This window comes from Aspergillus alliaceus (genome assembly GCF_009176365.1).
Source record: "Aspergillus alliaceus strain CBS 536.65 unplaced genomic scaffold BDW43scaffold_46, whole genome shotgun sequence".
Taxonomy (NCBI): domain Eukaryota; kingdom Fungi; phylum Ascomycota; class Eurotiomycetes; order Eurotiales; family Aspergillaceae; genus Aspergillus; species Aspergillus alliaceus.
The window spans coordinates 237,186-263,275 of NW_022474729.1; the positions used below are offsets into that span (position 1 = coordinate 237,186).

At 47.4% G+C, this 26,090-nt stretch overlaps 5 protein-coding genes across 5 annotated transcripts; 2 read left to right on the forward strand and 3 right to left on the reverse strand.

The window, feature by feature from the left end:
- Positions 1-3,992: 3,992 nt before the first annotated feature.
- On the forward strand, positions 3,993-8,567 carry BDW43DRAFT_302707 (CDC45-domain-containing protein; the record flags this gene model as incomplete). Its single annotated transcript, XM_032045287.1, has 3 exons — positions 3,993-5,021; positions 6,100-6,714; positions 6,771-8,567. 3 exons carry the CDS (start codon positions 3,993-3,995, stop codon positions 8,565-8,567), a joined length of 3,441 nt encoding a protein of 1,146 aa, XP_031896947.1.
- An 8,499-nt stretch (positions 8,568-17,066) lies between these two features.
- BDW43DRAFT_172811 (uncharacterized protein) lies at positions 17,067-17,562 on the reverse strand. Its single transcript, XM_032038753.1, has one exon. It carries the CDS (start codon positions 17,469-17,471, stop codon positions 17,157-17,159), a length of 315 nt encoding a protein of 104 aa, XP_031896948.1. The 5' UTR covers positions 17,472-17,562; the 3' UTR covers positions 17,067-17,156.
- Positions 17,563-18,204: 642 nt separating this feature from the next.
- Positions 18,205-21,149, reverse strand: BDW43DRAFT_172809 (polynucleotide adenylyltransferase). Its single transcript, XM_032038752.1, has 9 exons — positions 20,765-21,149; positions 20,554-20,702; positions 20,115-20,489; positions 19,839-20,050; positions 19,174-19,783; positions 19,015-19,129; positions 18,848-18,962; positions 18,580-18,708; positions 18,205-18,489 (listed from the first exon to the last, which is right to left on the reverse strand). Exons 1-8 carry the CDS (start codon positions 20,911-20,913, stop codon positions 18,637-18,639), a joined length of 1,797 nt encoding a protein of 598 aa, XP_031896949.1. The 5' UTR covers positions 20,914-21,149; the 3' UTR covers positions 18,205-18,489; positions 18,580-18,636.
- A 248-nt stretch (positions 21,150-21,397) lies between these two features.
- On the reverse strand, positions 21,398-22,757 carry BDW43DRAFT_314357 (homoserine acetyltransferase family protein; the record flags this gene model as incomplete). The annotated part of the gene is made up of 6 exons (XM_032047793.1): positions 21,398-21,495; positions 21,552-21,631; positions 21,683-21,830; positions 21,891-22,000; positions 22,063-22,549; positions 22,610-22,757. The coding sequence occupies 6 exons, from the start codon at positions 22,755-22,757 to the stop codon at positions 21,398-21,400; spliced, it is 1,071 nt and encodes a 356-aa protein (XP_031896950.1).
- Positions 22,758-23,143: 386 nt separating this feature from the next.
- BDW43DRAFT_172908 (flavin reductase family protein) lies at positions 23,144-24,810 on the forward strand. The gene is made up of 2 exons (XM_032038754.1): positions 23,144-23,590; positions 23,684-24,810. Exons 1-2 carry the CDS (start codon positions 23,529-23,531, stop codon positions 24,546-24,548), a joined length of 927 nt encoding a protein of 308 aa, XP_031896951.1. The 5' UTR covers positions 23,144-23,528; the 3' UTR covers positions 24,549-24,810.
- Positions 24,811-26,090: the final 1,280 nt, after the last annotated feature.

The window sequence follows — 26,090 nt, forward strand, 5'->3', positions numbered from 1 at the left end:
GGCGAAAAGAATCTTCCTTGGGGTCCCCTCCAAAGCAGCAAGGAAAAAGATTAAGTATCACCCTTGGATATACGAATTTACTCCTATCGTGGATCAAAGGTAAGATGACCGAAAGTAACTGGTCCACTTGGATCCGCTCCAAGCTTTGGTTTGAATATTTTCCCGTTCATGCTAGAATGTTTCAAGATACACGTTGGAAATGCTCCGCCCTCTTTGTGTCGACCTAATTCAGAACTATGGCGGGTCCGTGGCAGGTACAATGACTTGAAGTAGTCTTCACCATCTGTAGCTAGCCCCCTATGTCCTTTGTTTCGGGACAGAGCGTGTTGCCTAAAGGGCTCTAAATTACGCATCCGTTACCTGAACAGCCTCCTGAACCTCTTGAATAACTGATGTGGCAGTGAAACTATAGACTTTAAGGGACTAAAAGTAAAGCATCAGAACAGGAGGGCCGTACCAGGAGTGAAAATTCTGATGGACCAATTCAGTATTCCTAATCCCTCCCCCCACGACCCGAGCTAGTTGCTGCACCAAGAAGATCACAACGGACTAATAGTTCAGCGGGACGGAGATGCTAGCCTATTGAACACTTTACTATAATAGAGTGTCCGCTTTATAGGCACTAATTCAGTCGAGTCTTCGCCGCCCAGAAACTTGGTACGTAGAAGGGGTCAAAAGCAAACATCCAATCTACATCCAAAGATTTGACTATCAGGCTAACTAAGTGCTGTATACTACACCCATATAATTTGAACTTAGTTATAGACAGCGTCTGGCAGGCTATTTGGATGGACACAAGCTCTATCACATAAAGCATATGGAAACGGTGAGTGTGCTGGGTACAGTGAAATGGTGGATATCCAAATGTCGTTAAGCAAATCTCCACCAGTCACATACTGCTCCTAACCCAGTTGAAGAGCGGAAGATGCTCCGAAAAGGCAGTCTGTTGAGGGAGCTATACAATGCTTAAGTCGCGTGTTGCTAGAATGTAGACTTAGGAAAAGCACTCGTCAGGCCTGTGCGTGTGTATTGAGAAGCTCACCACCCTATGCCCTTCTTCTATTTTAAGATCCATTGACTACAAGCTATTTCCTTTATTTGCCCTACGAGGAACCGGGCCATTACTCCGTAGTTTTGACGAAGGTCGGAGAGCTTGGTATCATTTTGCTGTTAGACGACCCGGAGTAGTGGAGACGATAGTAGAGTAGGTAGAGATGTATTAAAAGGCTGGTATCGGGCATCTTCCGAGCCATGGCTCGTCTGGGTGTAGACCTACACCACTGTTAGAATTGGGAGTTACCCATTATTTGGCAAACGATAGAATGATGCCTTGCTGCGCCTCGTCAACCCCTGATTTAGGGTTGAGGAAGATGCTTGGCGACTTTGTCAACATAACTCTCAATAAATCTTCCGTTCGCCATTTATCCCCTCCCCAATATTACTACATAGAATATCGGTTACCCTAGGAGAGCCTTGGCATATCCTATCGTACTGGTAGCTGTTCCCCCGTTTGTTATTTGGTCCACATCCAGAACCTATGCATCTCACCACTATGTGCAAGGTCGCCATTCAACTACATCAGACAACTCATGGTTATTGATCACAAGGTGTTAACTTTTCAAGGGTTACCATAGAAAAGCTGTACCTTTGAAAGTATCTGAGCTTTAGTTGGCTATCAGATTATTACACGATAGGAAGGACGTTGACAGTTAATCAAGATCATAATTGATGGCATCAAATATGAAACTAAGCCACATCACCATTACCGCTTCTTGAACAAGAGCGGCATTTTATCACTCATCTGCAATAATTTTTCTGTCCTCCGACGTATGTCTTACTCGGTCTCATGTTCGCTGAATTTCGCCAATGTGACGCAGTACTCACGGAACAAGATAGCCGCAGCACCCACGAACTCAACCTGAGCAAACCTCTTGCCTTGTAGGTCTGGGAACCGTCACTGAAAGGAATAAACGAGCCGCGGATCGGTCTATGTATTGTGTCATATCCAACCCTGTTCCGGATAGACCCTCTGCTCCATCATCTTTCGCGAGGAAGCTGTCCATATTCTGCCTATCCCATCTCTTAGGGCTAAACACAGCAGCATCTGAGCCCCAATATCCTTCGGAGTGGTGCAGCCCACCAGCGTTGAGGCTGGTGTATGTATGCGGTGGAAGGAGATAGGGTTAATTGTTGTGTGTGATATTTACGGCGGCGTTTCCTGTCTACTTGGGAATACTTAGCACCGAGGGATACATCCGAAGCGCCTCAAGCTGAAAGTCTCAACATTTATTCCTGGAACAATGACAACAATACAGAAAGGATCTATAACATACTATTACACATCAGTGGCTTATGAGTTTGGGGTAGAACTTGCTATAGTCCCACTCCCGTGGGATTGTAGGGTTCGTCACATATCGCTTGCTGGATTCCTTCGTACGGATATTCCTGTGCATCCTGATGGGGAGCGAGGTGTATAAAAGCGAATCGAAGAGTAACGGCCGTGGTTTCATGCCCAGCAATTGTGAATATAAACATCCGAGTGTCTCAGAATCTGTAAGTCCTAGGTCGAGACTCTCATCATCTCGTATCTGACTAGAACCTACTAGCTCATCAAGTAAGTTGTGGGTTCTAGATGCCTTCGCCTCGGCTATTGAGACCAAAGCCCGAAGATACTTGCCAATGTCATTGAGCGCATCCAAGTCTTTCTTGAAAAACGGCAATAAATAGCATGGAATGCTTTTAGGAAAAATACCATTGGCTATGAACATAGTGCTTAGGTGCTTATTCAAGTACTTTATTGTAGAGCGGAATGTGAAATGGTAGCCCGGCGAAGGTGTTACTGAATCCTTGAACAAGCCTTTCGCACTTTCAGTCGAGTATCCAAGCACGGGCCTGAAAGGAAGCTTTACTCCATATCCAACACTGCAGATAATGTTGAGGGCGAATTTCAAAATGTCCTCCCGTGCGTCTGCCAAAATAAACTCCGACGATGAAGAGCCTCGAGAATGCTCGCCTTCCAATATCGTACCATTTCAAAGGTCTGGCGGATTGTTTCCTCACAGGTTTGAGGCAGTTCGAGTAACGAGCATATCTACTCCCCCATACCTTCCCATACCTTCTGTGGAGGCGGTCCTTTACCGTCCAACGTTTTTTGAAGACATTAGCATTGACATGATCGGCCAGCTTAGGTGGAAGCCATGTGTTCACCACATATGGAACGAAGCAGGTCTCAAAGAGAGCCAGAAAGAATACATTGTACCCAGAGATTGGGAATAGGATATATAGCAATCCTATTCTTTGGGCAGTGTTCCTGCGCCGAAGACAACAGTGAATGAAGTAGATATTAGAGCTGATAGATAAAGAAAAGATGATGATTCCCTGCATCGTGCTCTGCGAGTAGTAGTTGTAGCTATTGAGGATCGGTAGGAACAGTTTTGACACACTGAGTTTTAATCAACGATGGAGATCAAGGGATAAAGGAATTCCTTGTTCTTATATTCACCTACCATGATTGGGTTTATGCACTGTAATCTACCATGTATTCAAAATTCCAAGAGTGCTTCTAAGATGATCCTGGCGATGTATATTATAGCCGATTGAGCCAATAGGGTGGAGCTGAAGACGTATAGATGGAATGCTGCCAGAAACGTTAACCTGATTGGTCCGCAGGGCTTTGCTCATTGTTTGCCTCAGGCCGCCGCTACTATTAGTAGAGTACCCACTTGTGCCTCAGGATCAAGTTGCCAAGTCACAATGGATGCCTTAGTGGGTTTCCCGATGTGACACTCCTTCTGCCTGACCTTTTCCACTTGGATTGATAAGCATCCTCTATTCATCGCATCGTCTGTTCATGAACAATCGACATCCTGCCTCTATATCGCTCGCTATTTTATTCCGCTATCGTTGCTGTGCCCGTCTATCTTTGGCCACGCGATCCCTTTCCGTCTTGTTCTTCTTTCTTTTTATTATGATTTGACGTTCGAGCGTTCATTATGTCTCTCTACCTTGGACTTCTCAGAGCCCTTCCCTTCCTCCTCGCCTTTTTTGCGTCATTAGCTTCATCGGAGCATACATCCAACTGGGCCGTCCTCGTTTCTACGTCACGCTTCTGGTTCAACTACCGTCATCTCGCAAATGTTCTCTCCCTGTATCGTACTGTCAAGCGCCTCGGAATCCCCGATTCGCAGATTATCTTGATGCTCCCTGACGATATGGCCTGCAACCCTCGCAATGTGTTCCCAGGCACAGTATATAGCAATGCAGATCGTGCAGTGGACCTCTATGGAGACAATATTGAAGTGGATTACCGGGGATATGAGGTGACCGTGGAAAACTTCATTCGCCTTCTGACCGATCGGCTGGACGAGGATGTCCCACGGAGCAAACGCCTTGGGTCTGATGCGGGGAGCAATGTACTTGTGTATATGACTGGGCATGGAGGAGATCAGTTTCTCAAGTTTCAAGACTCCGAAGAGATTGGTGCCTGGGACTTGGCGGATGCCTTCGGTCAGATGTGGGAGAAGAAGCGTTACCATGAATTACTGTTCATGATCGATACTTGTCAGGCCAACACTATGTATACGCACTTCTATTCGCCTAATATCATTGCGACCGGGTCCAGCGAACTTGACCAGTCATCATACTCTCATCACGCGGATAATGATGTTGGAGTTGCGGTAATTGACCGCTGGACGTACTATGTACTTGAGTTCCTCGAAACTCAGGTCACGAGTGCGAACTCGAAACTGACATTAGGCGATTTATTTGACTCGTACGATGAAACCAAGATTCACTCACAACCCGGGGTGCGGTGGGATTTGTTCCCGGGTGCCGAGCAGGAGGGACGCCTCCGAACGGTCGTGGACTTTTTCGGAAATGTTCAGAACATCGAGGTCGAGAACACTACCTCTACTGGTCCAGGGTCTCTGAAGGAGAACCTTATTGAGATTGCACGACTGGTTGAGAAATGGCGTACACGCGATCGGGAATACTTTACCAACCAGAACGAGTCGTCTCGCGGAGTCAATGATTACGTCTCAACCTCCAACCCTGAATCACAAGTTCTCCCGCCTCGTGGCTCGCCAAAAAAGTTCCATGAACTCGCGAAAATGGCCCAAGAAGCTCCATGGGAGAAGCGACTGATCGGGGCTTCTGTCTTGGGAGTCTGCGCTGCTGTCTGGGTAACCGGGTCAATCTTAGGCGGGTCCTCAGTTTGATCATGGGTACAATTCATAACAACTATATCGTCCATTTTTCTTTTATTCCTCCATGGCATTCGGTTGTACTTGCTATGCAATCAGTGTACAGAATGACTGCAGCCTGGGGTTTTGCATTATGTGATACCTAGTCCCAGGAGTACCGACAGGCGTTGTTGGATGTATTTTTTCTTCGCTTTTTTTTTGTTTTATTTTTTGAACCAATCCTTCCATTTTTGGTTGAAGCTCCAATATACGATGCATTTCAACGAGTCACCAGGAGCATACTGTATTTGAACTGCGGTGTATGAGCAGAGTGCAACATAGCATAAGGACAGGCTATGAGCGAAGACAATCTGTATACGACAAATCCTACTGCGATATGTGGATAATAATAATCATTGATTTTTTCATTAATTTTCCCCCCTGGTTCTCACTTTAGCAATGCGGGTCACGAAATTGATTTACAAGGAAGAACCAATCGCGGCCTTGGCGGCAGGGCAATCTCCGCACGTGTAGCACGGCCCCCGACGCGTCTGGACATTCGCGACGAATTGCTTTTTGTAAGAAGATTCACCAACCAAGGGAATGGAGCCTACCAAAACACCATTGACTTTCCTTCTGTGAAAAGTCTGTGGTTTGACTGTTTCTCAGCTTAGAGCAGGGCCTCGTGGAGGCCTAACTTCAGTATTTATTAGCTCCTCCCACCCGTTCGTTCGCGTCGACCCCCTCGTCTGCCATGTATCTACCTCGTCAGCTAATATCGCATCTCTACCTACAACTCCTCCGATCACATCACCCGCTGTCTCCGCCTGTGTTGATTCTGGTGGCCCTGGAGCCCGATGCTCTCTGCGCTTGTCGAATCCTCACTGCCTTGCTAAAACGCGATTATATACCCCATAAGATCCATCCGGTTTCAGGATATGGCGATCTTTCTCAAGCAGGGGAGGAGCTTGTCAAGCCCATGCAGACCACAAATGGTGGAAGCGGGGGCGTGGTAGTCTGTCTAGGGGTTGGTGGCTTGGTGGACCTTAGTGAGATACTCGGTCTGAGTAGCTCTGACCCTGAGGATGAAGTCGAGGACATGGGCGGCGTTGAGGTCTGGGTATTCGATTCGCGGCGGCCGTGGAATCTAGCCAATGTATTTGGTGGCGAGCCCGTGACGGACCAAGCGCTAGGCGAGATCAATCACAATGCGCGACGAAAAACGCGCGGTGTGGACAAGGGATGTATTACTACCTCGTACAAGTCCAGTAGTGGGGGGATTGTTGTCTACGACGATGGGGATATTGAGGAGGACATGAACAAAGAGCGAGAAGCGTACTGTGCATTGTTAGAGATGCCGGAGGTGGATGAGGACGACGAGGGCCTTGATGATGAGGATTCGGACAGTGAAGGGGAAGTAGACCAGCCCTCTAGTTCAGATTCTAGAAAACGCAAGTCATGGACGCGGATGGACGACGAGGATGAGTCCGACGAGGAAGACGGGCCGCCCCGTCAACGCAGGAGAAGCAATTCGGTATGTTCGATATGGGGTTTGTATTCCTTCAATGGTGGCACTAATATAGCGCGTAGGGGTCCTCAATTGCTTCATCCCCGACTCGTCGACGACCAAGAGCGAATGATCCTTTCCATTCTTCACGCGCTGCTACACCAGTCTTAGCATCACCGTCGCTTGCGCCACCAAAGCAGCCATCCGCACGGTCATTGAAAAGGCGCCTTCTGCGATTAAAACGAAAGCATGAGAGTGTGCTACACAATTACTATTCTTCGGGAACCTCGTACTCAGAACCTATATCTTCTATTGTGTACTCCCTGGCATCGGAACTTGGGCGTGAAGACAACGACTTGCTCTGGCTTGCTATTATCGGAGTGTCTAGTTTAGAGCTGGGCGGTCGTACAATGTCTGGAGTTGGTATCTCTAACTCTTCGGAATCGGGAGGATCGGCCGGTTGGGGTGGTGAACGAGGCGAGCGCGTTCGACAAATATTAAGAGACGAAGTTCACCGACTAAACCCGCCGGACCCCTACGAACGTGATCGAGATATAAGAGGAGAGATCAACGGTGTTATTCCGACCACTGCGAAGTCACCCACCGATAAATCAATACGCTTATCGCCTGAACCTCGTTTTATTCTTATACGACACTGGTCATTATACGATAGCATGCTCCATAGCCCTTACTTAGCATCAAGATTGCATGTATGGACTGAGAATGGGAGGAAACGACTTAACAAACTCCTGGCTAAGATGGGCATCAGTTTAAGCCAGTCCCACCAGAGTTACACCCATATGGATATGGAATTAAAACGAGTACTACGACAACGCCTGCTAAAATATGCACCAATGTACGGCTTGGATGGTTTGGTACCCGCTGAGGCGTCTGGACACGCTGCTTCTCGTGAAGGATGGGGCTTCGTGCGCTGCTGGGGCTGGAAGGCTTGCCTATCTGCCACAGACGTGGGTGTCATCATCGGTGCCATGCTTGAGGTCGGGCCAGAGGAGGCGCCGGGATCGTGGGACGCAAAACGCCTGTCGCGACCAAAGATTACCTCGGATTCTAAAGGGGTCACAGAGTCGACACAGTCGGATATAGTGCCTCGGTTTTGGAATGCGTATGACGCGCTATCTCTAACCTCAGAGTCACCGACGCTTCTTTTAGCGGCGCTTCCCCTTGCCCAACACCTTCACCGCTCCATTTTACGCACTGGCACGTCTTTACTCTCCAAACATCAGATTCGGCACTTGCGGGCCTTTCGCATTGCGGTCGTGAAAGATGGGCCTGACGTGAAATTGTTCACTAATCCTGGGGCGCTGACCAAGTTGGCCCTGTGGATTGCCGAGGCAATCAGGGTCCAAGAAAGGGAGCGAGGCGACTCAGTTAAGATTGGGGGGAAGCGTGCCGCAGGTACCCCTTTAGTTCTGGCTGGTCTCGATGAAGATAGAGGTGTCTATGTAGTAGTCGGTACTGGCGGAGGAGGAGGGGTAGTAGATTTCGCCGCTATGAACAAACGGCGAGAAGAGAGTCGAAACAAGAAGGAAGCCAAAGAGAAAAAGCGAAAGGAAAAGGAAGAACGGCGAGCGACACGCGCGGCAGAGCGTGCCAAACGAGAAGCGGAAGGCGAAGAGGACTTTGAAGAAAGCGAGGAAGAATCGGAGTCTGAGTCGGAGTCGGAGCCAGAGGACGAAGAGGATACACACGCTGACAAGCGCCTTCTGCGCAATCGATTTGGAATCGCCTTCCAAGAAGTCGTGCAGGAAACCAACGCTCGTGTTCGTATTGACAGCTTTGATCACTGCGTGGTCGAAGTTCAAAAGGAAGACCTCGGTGCCTTCCTCGAAGCCCTGAGTTTCCGAAGTGTTGTCGGCTAAACCTCGTTTTTGGAAAAGTTGTCGCTTCCTGCAGGGACTCTGATGCTGTCCTAATCTGCTTGGCTTCACTAATACTATCTCGAATCTCTTTTATTGGGTTTTCTTAATGACCCGTTCGGATGGAATGAGTGGGCTGTCTTTCATGTCTACATTTTTTAGAGATCTCTTGAGCATTGCGTGCGATGAGGCTTGATAAGTGCAAGGGAACAGTTTCTGCTATTCACAATAAAAGGGAAGGGAGGACATGCGTAATGACCGGTTGGGATCTATACGATTCATTCTTTTCTTTTCTTTTTCATTTCTCTTTTGGATCCACAGCATCTGCATCTTTGTCATAGTCATGCCCATTTTGCATATTCTCTGCATATTTCAAGGCGCCTGCGGTGTTTTTTGAGAGACTCCTTTCCCCCCTTTCTTTCTTCTCTTGTTCTTTCATTACATTGTTCTGTTAGGCTAAGTGATTTTTATAACTCGATGATGGATCATATTGTGGATAGCAATGTGAGGTGCGTTTCTGTAATAGAGATGTTATGATCTATAAAGGATTTATCGGACTTTTCTCCGAACCTCACCCTCTTATTTATGTAGCATTGGAACTTATAGAGAGCTCCAGCCCCTCCAAAAAACAATCCATAAATACCTTATACCAATCAACCTTCGATAAAACACAGGCAAGGAAAATTGTCGCCGTGGCATCTCAACAAGAATGTCCAATTCTCCCCCGCATATCCCGCCGACACCCAGGACCAGATCTCCCAACTTCTCACCTCATCCCTCAACCGTCTAGTCGTACTCGACGACGATCCAACAGGGACCCAAACGTGCCGTGACATCTCCGTGATGGAGGAGAACAAGCGTTGGGTAATATGATAGTACAATTGAAGTTGAAGTGCATAACTAGTAGATTCTTTAATCATGAAACTCTATGTACTAGCCACATTACTTTAGATCACTGTAGGACATATGACTTTCGGCCGAACCAAGTATAACCGAAGTGATGCCAGGTCGACTACCTTCTCTGGGGGGAAGGCTCCAAATGACACAATGAGCGAATTTGATGTTTCGATGTTGATATCCCGACGAGACTTTCAGACGTTGTTCTACGCTAGCTAATCCAAATGGGATGAGTCTGGTAGTAGCTAATACAAATGCAGATGTCGGCAGTAGTGTCCCCCCGTCTTATAGCATTAGGATCGCTAGTACAACCACTATCAAGGATGTATTAACAAGTGATGTAACCACCATGACCTAGCATCATGACCAGAGTGCCAGACCCATTGAGGCGGAGAGTATGGGCTTTTATCAGAAAGACCGATGAATACCCGAGTCCTCCTTGAAATTCAAGTATGAACATATGGCGAGCTTCCAGCAAAGAGGTTATAAAGTCCCAGGTCGAGAACTCGCTTTTCTCTCGAAGCATCGTCATCATTTTCATCCTCCTCCTCCTCCTCCTCCCCTTCTTCTTCTTCAGGTTTTTATTTTGAAAAGATTTTTCGTTCTCTAATTTATTCGGCCCTCTTCGCGACTGCGCTTGGGTACAGTATCTGAGTACACAGGCGAACGCTGCCCAGGAGCTCAAGTTGGACTTTCACCGGCTTGCAGGACCTAGCGCCTGTAACAAGTTAAATGACAGTGTTTGCCTCGTCACTTCTTGTTGAGGTTGACAATATCGATGATAACAAATACTCGGTCAGTGTTTACGAGAACGATGATTGCACCGGCTCCATTGTCGGAACTATTCAGAATACGAATGGTTGCCTTTACCTGCATGCCTTCAACACCGCTGCCGGCAAATCCACCCAGGTGGTCTCTGTCTCTAAAAAGTACGATACACCCACGAGCGAAGGCTTTGAGGCGGACTACCTATACATCTTCGCGCGCAGGATGAAGAGCATACGAAGATCCTGATTGCGCATGGACTCTTCGCACTGTGAGCAAAACTAACCACACTGGAGACGGTGCCTATGTGGACGAAGCCTTTGGCATGTTTTTATCCACTGATCTGGAGTTTCAGCAGAATCCACAGCATTTGAGTCAATCCAATCCAGGAGAAAACCTCGGTCGAGCCTCTCAATTCGTCCTCGACGGGATTTTTAGAGGGCTAAGAAGTTGAAATGGGTATACTGTAACTTTGAAGCGATGTGTCTGGGGGGTGCAACACTGTCCTATATGGTGCGGAACTCCGAAACTGGAAGGGCGATCCGTCAACCACTCCGAGATTACCCATGGACTGCCATTGCCCAGGGAGTCGACTTTGTTGCCAGTCGTGCTGCCAATGGCATGACGGTAGTCGAAGCAGTCCTGGGCTCGAGGAGTGGAATCCCAGCACCTGTGATCCAAACAAGACTACGGGACGTCTTGCAGAGGACTTGGTCAACTCTACCAAAGTCGCAAGGTCTCGCTAATAGTCTCTAGCTTGTGAAAGATGACGAGAGAAGAACGCGGGAACTGGCCCTCAAGTTAAGAGAAGAGGGTAAAGAGAGCAAAGAGAATAGTATTAATTGCGGCGTATGTCCGACATGCCTGTAGGTTGTAACATCTTGTAAGCCATGCCAATGATCTCGGGTATCTCTGGGAGTCTGGGCCATGGTGGTGGATCGAAGTGATGGAAGCACTAGGAGTCTTGTAGTATCTCGAACCGTTCCGTGGCCAACCTTCAGGGCTTCATCTATTATAGTGGGGGCCGGTGTTACAGTAGAGAAGGTGTCTCTAGCCAACCAACGGATCATTAATGTTACTTTTTTCCAAGCTTTCAGAGTGTTTCCGATATTAAATCTCCGCCAGACCCGCTCTCCTGTTAACGATTCCTTCTCCTCTGCCCCTCATCAAAAATGTTGACAGAACTTCTCATTGTGCTATAGTGGCTAGTGAGTAAACCATTCCGAACACCACGTGGCCCCCAACCATATATGGCATACCCACTTATACACATCCGCAGGTTCACTATTCCCACGCGATAGTCATACAAACCATTGCCACAGGTGAAAATCCCCAGCTTGGCATAACCGACTCTTTACGTACCACAGTTCACCATTTACGCGTCCACGCTCGACCATTCTTCTAGCTATACGGAATCATATTATTTATCGCATATGATTTTACGTGGAGTGCGTTCCTTCCAGCGCTACTCCCAACCAGTGACAATTCCCTATGGAAAGAAAGTCTACGCTCAATTCTTTTCGTAGCTCTTCTTGCCAATATGGCAGGTCCTCTGCGTCCACAAGGTTATCGCCAAGCCATCCGCAAAATGCATCTATCAAAGACGTCCTGGACTAAAGTGCTGGATACGTGTTGTATCTATCATCGTCTTAGAAGCCATTATCTATTGGCTAGTGAAAATATATACGCTAGAACTTACAATATCTCTATACAATCGAGCAGGCTTTATTGACGTCGAAAACCTTGACCTAGAAGGTATCCAGGCATTACGTCGAGGCTATAAGCCTGACGCCATAGGCCTGACCCCGAGCTTTATAACGTATATGGCTACACTTCCGGTGCGAACGGTTTCTGTCCGGTTAGCGGCCTCTACACTTCCGGATGATGACGAGCCGATCGTGCCACTCGATCCAAGACTGAAATCGAATCCCACCACAACTGGTATCCTGGATACATGGAGAGATATACCGGATAGGGAATGGTCGCGTGTCTGGAGGTGGCAAGCCTGTGCGTATGTCATGTCAGCGAGCATCTTCTTCCTAGGCAAGATAACCTACAATGACTTTCATAGATTTGCCAGTATTCCCATGATCTGGTTTTATCATTGATAGATCTCTTTCCTATCTAAACCCGTCTCAAACCATACTATTCTTTGATATGCTTAGCTGGTTAGTTGGGGCGGCCGCCAACGATCATGGCGAAATCTTTTTGTCGATTTCCAGAATATAGGAAACCGTCAGCCTCAGGCCTTCGTCCATCCCCTACCTAGGACCCCTGGCTAATCTACAATGCAGCCTTAAGACCTTGCTGGCCGTAGCCTGACAATCTCGACCCTAGGGCATACGTAGTTCTTTGTGGTTCATCTAAGCGGTGCAATAAGTCAAAACATAGAAGCAGTTCTACCTGTAGTATAGATGAATATCTGCATATTTTCTACGCGTTATTACTACTAAGCGCACCGTCAGTCTTCAATGCGTGGGCTGTTTGAGTGAATACATATAAAGACGTCCGGAGCCAAGTGCGAGTCCAGTCAACTCCCTAAAACATTGCGCTCACAACTCCTGGCATGGTATCTGGCTCACCAGCGCTGCGGATGCTTATCCCCAGGACCAATCGAGCTTCTCCTCAGCCAGTGGTCTACTTATAACTACGGGGACGGGCTGTGGTCTAATAGTCTTGCTGGAAAGCCTGCGGACGGTACAATTTGACGCTATTATTAGGGCAGGTTCTGATAGTATGTCTGACTATCCCACAGCCACTGCAGCCTTGAGGAGCCCGGTGTCTAGGCACAGGTGTATGTTCCTCAGGCTGCTCATTAAGCTGTGTATCAAGCTGCTGAACGCGATTTTTACCTTCCTGTACTATCAAAAGTCTATTATTCCCTATTATAGTATGTCTTGTAGTCTTTTTTTAACATTTCCGCTTATTCTCAGCTCGTAAATACCTAGTTCCTTGCTGTAAAAGAAGGTTAGTATACATCGCCATTTGCGCAGCTTTTTCAAGATGTTGAATATGAGCAATTAGACTACTAGAAAGCTTTCATGTTGTACTAAGGCTATTCTATAAACTGCGAATCTTTCGATCTAGCTGGCGAGAATTCTAAGAAGTCTGAAAAGCAGAGAAAATTAGATCTTTAACTAGTGATAGTATTAACGTACGTAGTTAAAATATAAGCTTAGAAAGAACGCGCTCTTGATTAAATAGCTTTAGCCCTGACTCTGTAGACTGTTATAGATATTCGCTAGAGCTACTCCTTTAGCACGCGCGTCTAGATATAGAGATAGAAAGTCTTCTTTATAAATATAATTATTACCGGTAACTATACGCTTTTCAAGAAGTTTTCCGTACGCACAATAAAGGGGGCCAAATATACCAATACCAAGTAGTTAAAGAAGCTGCGAAGCATGGACAGATATATAGAGACAAATAATTATATTATGCTTACAGAAGTTATCGGTTTCGGCTGTCACGGTGTGACCTCTAGGTGCATTCAGAAGCTTAGCCGCTGCGTTATCAGCGAAAGACTAAGATACAAAGCCGAAAGGCTTTGTACTACACTCACATATATAAGCATATTCAGGATTCATACAGGCAGTGTCAAGGGTATCTACTATTCAGGGTAGAGGACCTGTCAACTAGGTAAGGGTACGTAGGCTAAAGGACAGAGAGAGGTCAAAGGCAGGCAGTAGATACTATTCGGACAGGAGACTGATTCTTGATCTCCTACTACTACTAACGATTCGCTAATTTATAGCTGAAGGCTCCATGCCTAAAGGATTCAGAATCCCCCTTGAACCCAATCTGTCGTGTGGCCTGATGTTCCTCATCGGTGGCCGATTGTCTACGCACCTGGGTCAGGGTATCCTGTACGGTCATCAGGCTGAATCGCTATTCGATCTGTGACAGGCAGGCAGGTGTGCCCGCAGGCACACCGTGACAGCGGGGGAAAATTCTCAACTCGGTGGGGTGGTTGACTACGTACGTTAAATGAAAAGAAATAGAGGTTCCAGTCTTTTATTATTGGAGGGGGGAAAGGTGTTAAACGGATAACAGCCAAAAAAATGATGGCAAGACTGGGGTTCGAACCCAGGAATCTCTCGATAGTAGGGATTTTAGCCAATTAGAGGCTCTTAAATCTACCGCTGAAAGTTTGTTAGTAAGCAAGCAATGATTTGTGATTGACAGTTACTCACCCTTAACCACTCGGCCATCTTGCCTGTCGATGTTGGTATTTGCTTGGTGTTATGTTATTCATCGGCTTTTTGTTGATCGTACTACATGGAAAGCGGGCAAAAATATATATATTTGTCACCTGCTAAGTTCCGAGAACCTAGTTCTTGCCCGGTAAGGATGCTACTTTTCGGTAAGAGTTCGAGTCTTGGGGATTATATTGTGGAGAAGGCGCTGGGGAGGTTTCGGCCGGACCAGTTGCATTCGGTGACGATAACGCATATTCGGGAGGGGGACCTTAGGCGGTTTATGAGAGGCTGATGGGCTGTTCTAAGAGTAGTGATATGTGATATTATCGTTAATGCTGCGGCGGAGTCGGATATGCATGTTTTTGTTGCAGGGTTGTTATTGGGTATGTAGGCTCCCTCGACCCCGAGGCTATCTATGCTCATAACTTATCAGGAACTGACTTGCAAGTAGCTGAAGCCAAAGGTAAACACTTCCTCTACCGCACCGGGGCAGCCTTCGTGCCTACAAGGCTTGTAATCCGTTCCAAATCTCCGATATCAGCGATAGAGCTCCAGCTTCCCGTTCCCAGAACAACGGGCGGGTTGATAATTGCTGGAACCTATGTACCCAAGACACCGGCACAGGTGAAAGTGCTGACCGATAAACGTGGGGGAGCAGGCAGCTTGCAATTATAGAAATGAACGTCAGGAGCTGATTACGTCGTCCGAGCGTGCTGCACATGCGATTCAGCGAACAGTTCAAGAAGTGGAGTCTCATATCCAATCTGGCCAGGATACTTTAGTCATGACGAGCCGTAAGCTAATCGTAGGGGATAGTGCGTTATCATCACTTGCTATTAGAACGAAGGTTACGAGTGCCTTGGCGAGTGTGCTTCGACAGATTCAGGTGCGGCCGAGGTATATTATTGCCAAGGTAAGTAGCATTCTAGCATGGTTCAAGGTTGGATAAAATATTGATGGCTTTAGGGTGGAATCACATCCTCCAATGCTGCTACCAATGGCTTGAATACGAAACGAGCGTTGATTGTTGGCCAGGCAGCGCATGGTGTGCCATTGTGGCGATGTGATGAGTCCACTTCGAGGCACCAAAGCGTTCCCTTTGTGGTTTTCCCTGGGAATGTTGGGGGCGAGTCGACGTTGTGCGAGTTAGTGGGAGCGTGGAATTTGAAATGCGGGTCGTTAGAGATGCGTACATACAATATATTAGATTCACATACACTAGCCGAATACACTGCGGCAACCATTATGTTGTACACTGTATTGCCTGGGTTGATGAGAGGATGGGTCGTCTCAACGCATTCTGCGAGAATAGTTAGCCAAAAAATAAGATCATGTTAAGAATGATAGAGGGAAGTAGCTGCCGTTATTCCTCTTTATGATATCAAGAAGCCCTAATTCGGGACGAAAAGCCTCCATCCGGACTCTTCGATCCAGAATCTCTAATCTCAGTCATAATATGCTTGTCATCGTGACTCCCGCCTTTCTCTAGGATAGTAGATCGGTATCTGCGTCCGACAGATCGATCCATCGGGTCTCATTTGAAGGTAACGTGGAAAATATCTGCGGCATAGACATCGCAGCTGCACAATTTAGCATCCACAAAATAAATGACGGTCCCACCACGGTTTAATGGGACTCGCCACAAATAGCTATAGAATCCTGCATCCTAAAATCTATCAAAGCATCTGTCACTGCGTACCAAGCCTCCAGTTATACCTTTAACCCAGAGCCATAGGACCATTTATCTTCCGAAAACCCTTCCGCAGCTGATTGTAACACGTGGAGATATCCAATTGCTGAATGGCCTCGTGGCTCTCCGGACCATGAACCATCATGTCAAAGACGCAAATTTGCAATTGATATAGATAGAGAAGAGGCACATTCGCGTGTTTGGTTTTGAAGAAACTTTCGACCATCTCGTCGGGGATTTGTCTAGAGGTAGTGCTACCAGGATTCCTTTCTGCCGATGCTTTCCATGAGGGAAGCGATGTATAATGCTAGCTCAGCCGCTTTTACTGTGACAAAGACCAACACTAATGCTCGAGCATCTGACTGGGTGCTTCGCCAAAGTCCTAGCCAGCGTTGGTGCAAGGAAGCGGGCCTAGAGCATTCTAGATACTAGATCGTGGATACCGTGTCCTAGCTCACGAAACAACATAACGAGTTGTTGGTGTTTCAATAAGCTTGGTCTTTCTGGAGTGGCCTTCATGAAGTTGCATACCGTGGTTGTCAAAGGATATTGCCGCGTTCTGTCTTCTTGCCGAAAGCCCTTTAGGCGTGGTTAGTAAGTTGAGCGGAGACATATCTGAGGACAAGGCTCAAGCACATTCCGGCTAGAGGTTGAACTTCGCAGCGCCTGGATATTTACCTTCCCAAGGGAAAAAGATCCTGATAGAGTTATCCGGCAAAGCGCTGCAGCCTTCGTCATGGTCCCAGACTTTAAACGCTCGAACATCTGGATACCATGGTATACTACTAGAATTAACTATACCTGCTGAACTTGCAATTTCTACAAACGCGAGGCCGAACAGCTCGTCGAACATCTTTAACATGTCTTGAACAGTGGTTTCAATGGGAAGTATCCGGTAGTGTCCTGTAAATTCACCGAATAATCCCTCTCAGTACTAAGTCGAATATAGCATTGATGGTCCCGGAGAAAATAGTGATCTCGACTCCTCGCCTGCCTTCTTCAACTGGTTTAGAATGTCAAGCTCTCTTTGGCCAGCGTCCTTCAATTGAGAATGCAAGATTGCAGAGAATTTCTCCACCGTCTCCGGCTTCTGCACCATCTTATCCTCAATGACAAGCCCGCATGACTGGGATATCCCGAGAGGCGCGCCGCCTTGTCACGAAGAACTGCGTCGCGGAATAGAGGCAAGTTAGCATAGCGCCTATTCTCATAACCAACATAAAGACGCTTCCGAGTCTCACTATTCTTATCATACGTCAACGCAGGAAGGATATCGATTTGCTGAAAGGTGATACAAGCTTTCCGTTCTTCGGTGTAAGTCCGACAGGACATCCTCTGGAACACCCTGGAGTTCATCCAAAGTAAAACAGATACCGCCGCCTTCTTCGGTGATACTGCGCTGAAACTCGTTCTGGGCCTTACGAAGCCGGACTTGGATTTCCTTGAAAGCAACCCGATCCGGTCCCAAAGATAGTGTCAGCCCGTTCTTGAGAAATCCTTGTTTGTTATTTAACAGTCGCTGAGACTCAGGGTCGAGATCAAGTTCTTCTCGTTTCTGCCAGACAGCGTCTACTAGTTGGTACACGTCCTCTCGCACGGCGTTTTCGACGGCAAAGTCGTCCAGTAGCTTTGTCGCCTGGACCAATGCCCCCCAACCTGGGTATCAGGGGATACACTTTGATTAAACCGAAGCATATTGGCCTCGAGAGCCAGTCTGTTCTCATCGTATGCCAATAAGAGAACGACATTTGCGACGCTCGCTGTTTGGGGTCCGCACATTTTCTTCTACCTTGCTTTGCAGCTGACGTGAATGTTCAATGAGACGCCTTGCCATGTCAAGAATAAACGTTGGATTATTGGTGAATGTTGCAGGGGCCTGAGGTGGCATTCTTAGGTTGTTGGTTTTTGACATGGCTAGTCAATGACTGTTGTCACTGCGCATTAAATCTATATCATATAGCACTACAGATAGATAGGTGTTAAGTACTAGCGGCCCGTAGGCCACGAAAAGTCTTTATTTTGACTAACCCTAGCTGGCACTTACACCAGGCCTAACTGAACATCAAGGTGATATGTACAGTCTCAAACCACCCGCAGTGTAGACCTACAATCTGTGCAGTAACAGGGAGGAGACACCGAGAAAATTAGAATCTATGCGGACCGCGTAGATTGCCACGGACGCCTGCAATGAGGTAGTCGCTCAAGAGGCAAGATGGACCGAAATGACACCTGTGTGGTCATGGAAGGAAAGGCAGCAGAAAGAGAAAAGAAACCAACCTTGAAACTCCTGGCCTCAGTGGCAGAAGTGCATCGCAAATGACGTACCACTAGCTCAACTGGAGGCTTTTAATCGGAATCAGCTGGGATTAGAGGACTGTCGCCCATTTAGTACGTATTATCCAACCAGGAGGTGGTTCCTTGCATGGCTGGAATAGTGGTGGTCGTTGTCGGGCGTCTCACTCACGACTCAATCAGGGAGCCTGCCCGTCGTGAATTGGGTGTAATTTCAGTTGACAGGCACTCACGCAGGTGTTGCTGTGCTTGGGACCCCGTTGGATGGTATTTGGCGTTTCGCAGCCGGAAGTGACGGATCCTGCGGAGAAGTAAACGGTTGATATCAGTCATAATAAATTAGATGCCAGAACTCTTGAGCATCGCTAATGCGAGGTGTCGAATTCCGTAGAAGTGGTTCGCGGTCCAAGGTCCACTCTGGCTTTCTTGCATGCACTTACGTCCAATGATTCGATGCTTCGTTTCTGGCCCGCTCCGGGTTTCTTGATAATCTTCTTCTTAGGTCGCTGAGGCCGAGTTTCTCCAGGCTGGAAGACGTCTTCAGGCAGGTCGAAGCTGATCCAAGAGTTAAAGTATGAACTCTTGCATGTTTGGTAAAAATACTTACTTGCGCACATGGGTGATAGCCAGGTCGTTGATTCCTGGCTGATATCCGGGCCAAGAGGTACAAGTCGACTTAAATATCTGGGCATCCGTCGAGATATCCAGAGACCGAGATTGACCTTCTCAAGTCAGTGGGATCACAAAGGGATATCGACCAACATACCTGGCTCCAATGGTTTCAGTTCCAGCCCGATGTAATACGTGGTGGTGTAAATGATTCGGTTCTCGCCATTGGCCTTGTTCTCCACAGTCTCTGCAACATCTCGTTTTTCGATCTGGCTGTCAGCCGCGGCCTGATGAGCAGCGTCGTTAATCTCATCAGTAGTCTCTGTCTTCTGTCCCTTATCTTGGTACTTGGTAGACCCGTTCTTCACAGCTTCTGTCTCCTCCTCACTATTGACGATATGAACCCTTTCAAATCCTTTGGGGAAAGGGTGGGACACCGCAATAGTCGATTTTCTGTCCAAAGCGCCGACCAAATGTCTGATCTTCGATTCAACAAGACCAGACCAGACCGCTTCGGCTTCCTTGGTTCTGCTTGATGCAGTGATACTCAAGTAATACTTATAGTCGGCTGTGAAGAACGAGTGTCGCGCGAACAGGTCATTCCAAGTGTTCTGCTTCAAGAAGATCTTATCTACGATATCACCACCTCGTTGCAGCTCGCGGAGGATAACGGTCTTGGTTGACATGGAGACGTTATGAGTGGCGCACATTGAAGGATAAGCAGGGGTAATGATAGGCATCAGATGAAATCGGTCGCCATGATAGATCTAAGCCCGGTCAGCGGTTACTCAAAAGCGCTAAGTAACCAGTCGAGATACCTACCTTCGGATTCCAAACTTTCATCTGGAGAGGGCCATCCTCGATTGGTTTCAATAGTACCGGCTGAGGCCAAGCCCACTTGTTCATTATCCGGAAAAATTTGCCAACAATCACCGACCCAGTCGCCTGAGGGTATAATTGACATACTCTGGCGACTAGCATAGCCCAAGCAACACCACCGGGGAAACCCACGATATTTGAATATATAGCCCTGCCTATGCAAAGTGCAGAAAGATTAGCCTAGTGGCCACTGCAAGAGTTATAGACGTCGCTCCTTACGTTGCGCCCAGAGCTTAATCGCACGCAGCGCAAGACGGAAAGTCTTCTGCTGAGGTACGAGCTCCAGAATCTCGTCAGTTACACGAGTTCCATTGAGCGATCGGACTTCCCTTTCATCTAAACCTCTAAGGTAGTCATTGTTCTTCAAATCAAGGTTAAGTGGGACTGAGGGAACGATCAGACGGGCAAAAATCAAGTCGATGCTAATACCGGACAATTCGAGTTTGATGATAGGAACGTAGGCATCTGGAACGGGTGTCATCTTTTCAATAGCCCCTTGTGGAGCCATCCTTTCAAGAACAGGGGGAAAGTCTGAAAAGAAATCATCGATGATAACATGCTTCGGTCCGACAATCAAAGTATCGATATCCGACCCTGCCACACAGCGCAATTAATACTAGGAGAACAATATGACGATCAAAGCCCACTGGTGGCTCACCAGGTCCGTAAACCCCTAGACGATAACTTCCATAGGTAAATATCTTTCCCCCTGCTGCCTCTACTGCAGCAGGAGATAGTCCCTTCTTTCGGCTGACGACTTTGACGAACTCGACCGTGACACGTTGTATGAGCTGAAGCGCGATCTTCCTGTATAGCGAAAGTAATGAGCGCTCATGTCGAACATCGTCAAAGACTCGCGATCGCCTTACCTTTGCTCGGTCTCTGTAGGGCTTTCGAAATTGTTTTGTAGCTTCAGTTCAGATACTAGGTCGTCATTTGCAGCAAGTTCATCTGGGGTAGGAAGAACTGTAGAAATGGGAGGAGTGACTCCCCATTGGCGAACTGGTGGTGTGGCCATAATGACTATCGAACTAGAGACACAGAATCATGCGGCGCTTTAAGTCTCGGAAAGCGGAGATAAAAGACAGAGGATTTATCAAAGAACGTAAGTCTGTCAGAGATGGGAAAACAAAGGAAACGCGGTACTCAGTGGTCACCAGGCTAGGGGGGGGGGGGAAGGGGAGAATTAAAGTGAAGGGAAGTTAAAGGGAGAAAGGCAAACGATAGAGCCGAATGATTAATGAGAGGCTGATCAAGTCAGCGATCGGAGTTGGAAGAGTCTCAAAGCTTTATCAGCGCCACAGCTGGTCAACTGACTCAGCATTCACCTAAACATGTCACGTGCTACTATCATATTTCCAAAATGCTTACAACCGCCAATCAAAGTTTGTCCAACACACATCAAATACAGACTATACCTTACCAACTAAATACTGTCGCCTAACACCCCCTAAATCCTTCAAGGAAATCCCTATGACAGTGTAGATTGATGCCCCAATCGGTCACAATGGTGCTTTTGATTTCACCCCTAGAAAATGTGACAGTTGCTTGTCAATCCATTCAACATCATTCTTATTATCACCGGGGCCCCCGGCCCAGTCTGCAAGTAAAACAGTCAGCACTAATCCTTCTGCAGCATGATAAGGTTACACTTACGACCCCAAATGGAGGGGATGACTTGAAGGGTACCAATCCCCGGCCTCATACATTCAACCTCATACTCTGAGTCTTCCGGCCTATGACAGTTGGCTGTCAGCGGGATTCCGAGCTAGGGAGACATCACTTACGGAAAATAAAGATCCGTTTTTCCTGGTAGTACCAGTGTCTTTGCTTTTATTGCGCCCATAGCCTTTTCAAAGTCGCCATTGTATGGCTCTTGGTTGCTCACGTTTCCTTGCTGCCATGTCTGCAGCATAGCCAGCATATTTTCAGGGTCTAGGCCAGCTGTATCAGTACGAGATATATCACTGATGGAACCAGAAATGGGCTATTTACCTTTGGAGAGAGCCCACCTCTCCCAGAAACCTTGCATGAAGTCCTCCAGACTTTTATAGCCGAGCACACTCTCATACAGCCTTTCTCTGTAGAAAGCTTGGCTAAACCCCCTATACGAGAAAGAACCGTCAGAATTCGTCACCACTTTAAACAACGTATTTTCAGTACCCACCAGCCTGCATAAACCCTGCCCAAGGCTTTCAAGCCAATTTCTCTTTCCTGGGCGTTCCATGTTCTTGAAGCTGGTCCAGAGCGGGTCTCTCGCAAAACCGCAGAAGAAGTGTGCTTTGCTGCTAACAGCGCACCTTTCACCCCCTCCAAGAATACTTGGTTATGCACGGAGGTCCTTGCTGCCCCGCAGAATGGGATCACCAAATCCATGAAGTCCGGGTACTGTGTTGCCCACTGATAGCTTTGGGCTGCACCCATTGACCATCCGACCACGGCGCGCAGATGCGTTATGCCCAAGTGCCGTGTGACCAGCGTATATTGGGCGCGCACGTTGTCGTAGAAGGCGCATTTCGGAAATGGATCGGAAGCGGAATAGTTGGACGGAGAGGTTGACTGGCCGTTCCCAAAGAGCGCGGGGATAATAATGAAGTACTCCTTCGGACTGAGCGTCTTGTCCTCTCCGATCAACCAGAAATTATCCGAGATCACTAGATGTAGGACAGGTTCTATCAGTACCCTTACTGAAACCTGTATGTTCTGATACGTACATCCGGAAAACCATGTGGGGTAAATGATAGCCGGTGACTTGGGATCGCCAAATGTCTTGTAAGCAATATGCGCATTGGCAAGCTTCTCTCCACTCTGAAGCTCCCAATCCCCAAGCTTGAAGGTTTTAAAGTCCTGCTGCTGGGTCATTTTAGATGTTCAGTCAGTGATGATGCAGTGGGCGATAATCGGAGTGGGTGTTGCTTGACGATAAGAGGGGTAGAAAGCTAATTACTGAAGCATAGATACTCTTCTTATGATAAGACTCGTACTGGAGGAGATAATGCGCCTCATTTATACCTACCGGACACAGGTATCCCATTCCATCCTGCTTATCTATGATTGGGGGAATCGCCGAAACTGACAAATGATAATTAAACACTAGTAGAGAGTTTCTGACTCTTTTCCAGTCACATCGCCCTCTGACTGACCGATGTGATGGGATAGCGATGGGATGGTGCGGAGAAGGGTGTAACGTCGCAGCCAAACCTCATTTCAATGCTTTCCGAGCAGTGCTGGAGTGCACATTTTACATAAACTATACGCTGAGGATCAAGCGTACATAAATCCTTCACTACATTCGGGATAATTGACTCGTCATTTCAAAAATGAGTTTCAATTTTAGCATCAATTACTCCGTACTCGGTTCTAGTCCAAGCACTGCCTCCAATTTCCCCAACGTGAGTGCGATGCGGGGTCAATTTCGGGTGCTGACAAACTATCGGCCCGAGAGTCGGTAGATAAGCCTAGTTTCCACGCACTCTGTCGAGGATTCCAGTAGACAGGGACGTGGAACTTGGAGAATAGTACTCAGTCTGATCTGTGGAATTATACTACGGTGAATGTTCAAGTGAGAAAGCCGCAAATCTGCTCAATGAGAGCAGCTTGATAAGGTCAACCTACTGTTGTAAATGATCCTACATGTATCGCACTCTTATGAGAAGTATCTTGAGGATATCTAGTAAGCAAATCTATAAGTCATCGTAAGTTTTCTACTACTCGAAAAGGTGTCAGAAATCTAGGCACAGTGCATGTCACACAAGTCGCAATAGTTGATGGCACTAACGAGAACATAGTGGGAGCGAAAAGAGGCTGCACAACTTCAAGCCTACCCCTACGCCTCAGTGTCGCCGTCTATTCAGTATGACGTCGGCGTTTTTTAAAGTCGGGGATGAGTTCGAGAAGATCCAGGCTGCTCGACCGGATTTCAGGCGTGATGCAGAGGTCACTTTCTCAAAGCCTCCTAAGCCAGACTGGAAGCAGGGTGAGGGCGCGAATGATGGCGGCGAGAGTTTAAAGAAGGGCCATGTTGAAATTGATCCCCACGAGGAAGGGAGACCGGTCGCATCGAACTACAAGATCTTGATCTCGGGGATGGTTCCTAGGCCAATAGCACTTATCAGTACTAAATCGAAGGATGGCAAGTCTGCCAACTTAGCGCCTTTCAGTTATTCACAGGTCATCAACCATGATCCTCCCCTTTTTGTTGTCGGATTTGTTAGGTCGCTAGAGAAAGCCAAAGACACGCTGAAGAACCTCGCCGAGACGGAAGAATGCGTGATAAACATCATTTCCGAACATTTCGTGGAGGCAGCCAATGCGACTGCGATTAACGCTCCGTATGGCGTTTCCGAATGGGAGGTATCTGGATTACACCAAGCGCCTAGCTCGGTTGTCCAACCAGCACGCGTGCAAGAATCAATTTTATCTATCGAAGGCAAACTCGTTGAAACTAAGGAATTTGAGAGCAGAATGACACCCGGAAAGAAAACCGGAGTTTTGGCAATCGTTGAGGGTGTCCGATTTTGGGCAAGAGAGGACGCTATCAATGAGGACAGGAGCGTTATCGATTTGAAGGTCTTGAAGCCCATCAGTCGACTGGGAGGGATTCAATACGGGCGAACCACGGATGCGATCGAGATCCCTAGACCACAATTTTAGATATGGCAGAGCTGTGCCCGACAGATTTATCATGTATTATAAATAGAATCGTCAGTCACGATAGACAGCCGAGAAGTTAAAAAATTGGCAGAGATTGTATTTGCTGAATTTATCCTAGGGGTATGTAACGAGTCGTTTCTATAGCACTAGCCCAATGTGAAAGACATGTTACCTGTTTAGAAATAGTATGTAGATAATTTCGAGGGACTTTCTCGAGGCCAAGTCTGATAATCCACGATAACTTTCCTCAGATTTCATCTAAAGGCAAGAAAACCTGGAATACTGGAATTAATGCCTGTGGGTTGGAGCTGACGCCTGTTTTAGGCGGGATTTGGTGAATGATCGGATCGGAGTTGACACCGAAGGTCGGTTGACATTTGCGATACGTGGGTCTATTTTTGGTCTGGGAGACGTTGAGTGGACGAGACCGACAGTGGATTGCCCCAAACAATCCACTGTCTCGGGGACTCCGGACGGAAAGGACTCCCCAATCCCCAGAGTCCAGACTCCAGCTTTATATGCGATGGTCCGTCCAGTTCTTGAGGCGGTTAAATTGGATAAAGAATATCCTTCTCACCCGAAGACGAACACCTGCAGGAACCGACCCATAACCGTGGGATTCATCCAGTTAATAGAGTTACACTTAAAATTTTCTTTGTTGCTTCATACGTGGCAAGGTTAAGATCTTCGTGGGATGCAGCTCTTGACACTGTAGCTCGAATACAGGTCCCGAGTATGTACTCTGTAGACCGTATGTTGGAGCATGTCACATGAGTATCACGGGGCCCAATCCTTTGGTTGGGGCCGGAATAGCGCCGATAGTCAGTCGCGTGGATGTAAGAAATTTTCTTAAGCTTCCTTTGTGTACATTTGTGTGGTTTTAATAATTATGACAACAAATGTAAAATATGTAATTTAGCTGTAAAGAACCCTGGGTCATGCGGAGGAATTCCAGAAGCCTGAACGTTAAACAAAGAACATAGATCTGGGCGGTCAGGCCAAAACTAGGTATTTTTCTTTACGGATCATTGATCTCACCATTGGTGAGTCCAGGTGGTCAGTCGATCCCAGGTAGTGCCTAAGCACTTCATTTCTAGGCACTAAGGTACTACCTTAAGTAACCATACCATACAACTCCAGTGCGATAGCTGGTGGTTAAACCAACTGCCGCCGTCCAGTTGGCCCCTATCACCAATTACCGCTAAAACAAAGCAGCACAAAAGAAAAAAGAAAAAGAAAGAAGAAAAATACATAATAGTAATACGATACATATCACACGCTCCCCTCACCACCCACATTATTTCCACGCTAACCCGCGATCTTACTGCCGGGAACAACGTGGGATTCCACCCATTGTCCATGGATTTTTCTCTTTACCTGGTGCCTCTTCCGAAAGATATTCCGTATCGCCGTTTCTCCCGTTTGTTATCTTCAGCTTTTGCGACTCCCCCGGACAGCGTTACCGGGGACGTACGATTGCTATAGAGTGAGGAAGAAGCAAGTGCCCAATGTGTGGTGACCACGGATGATCACTTGCTCGCA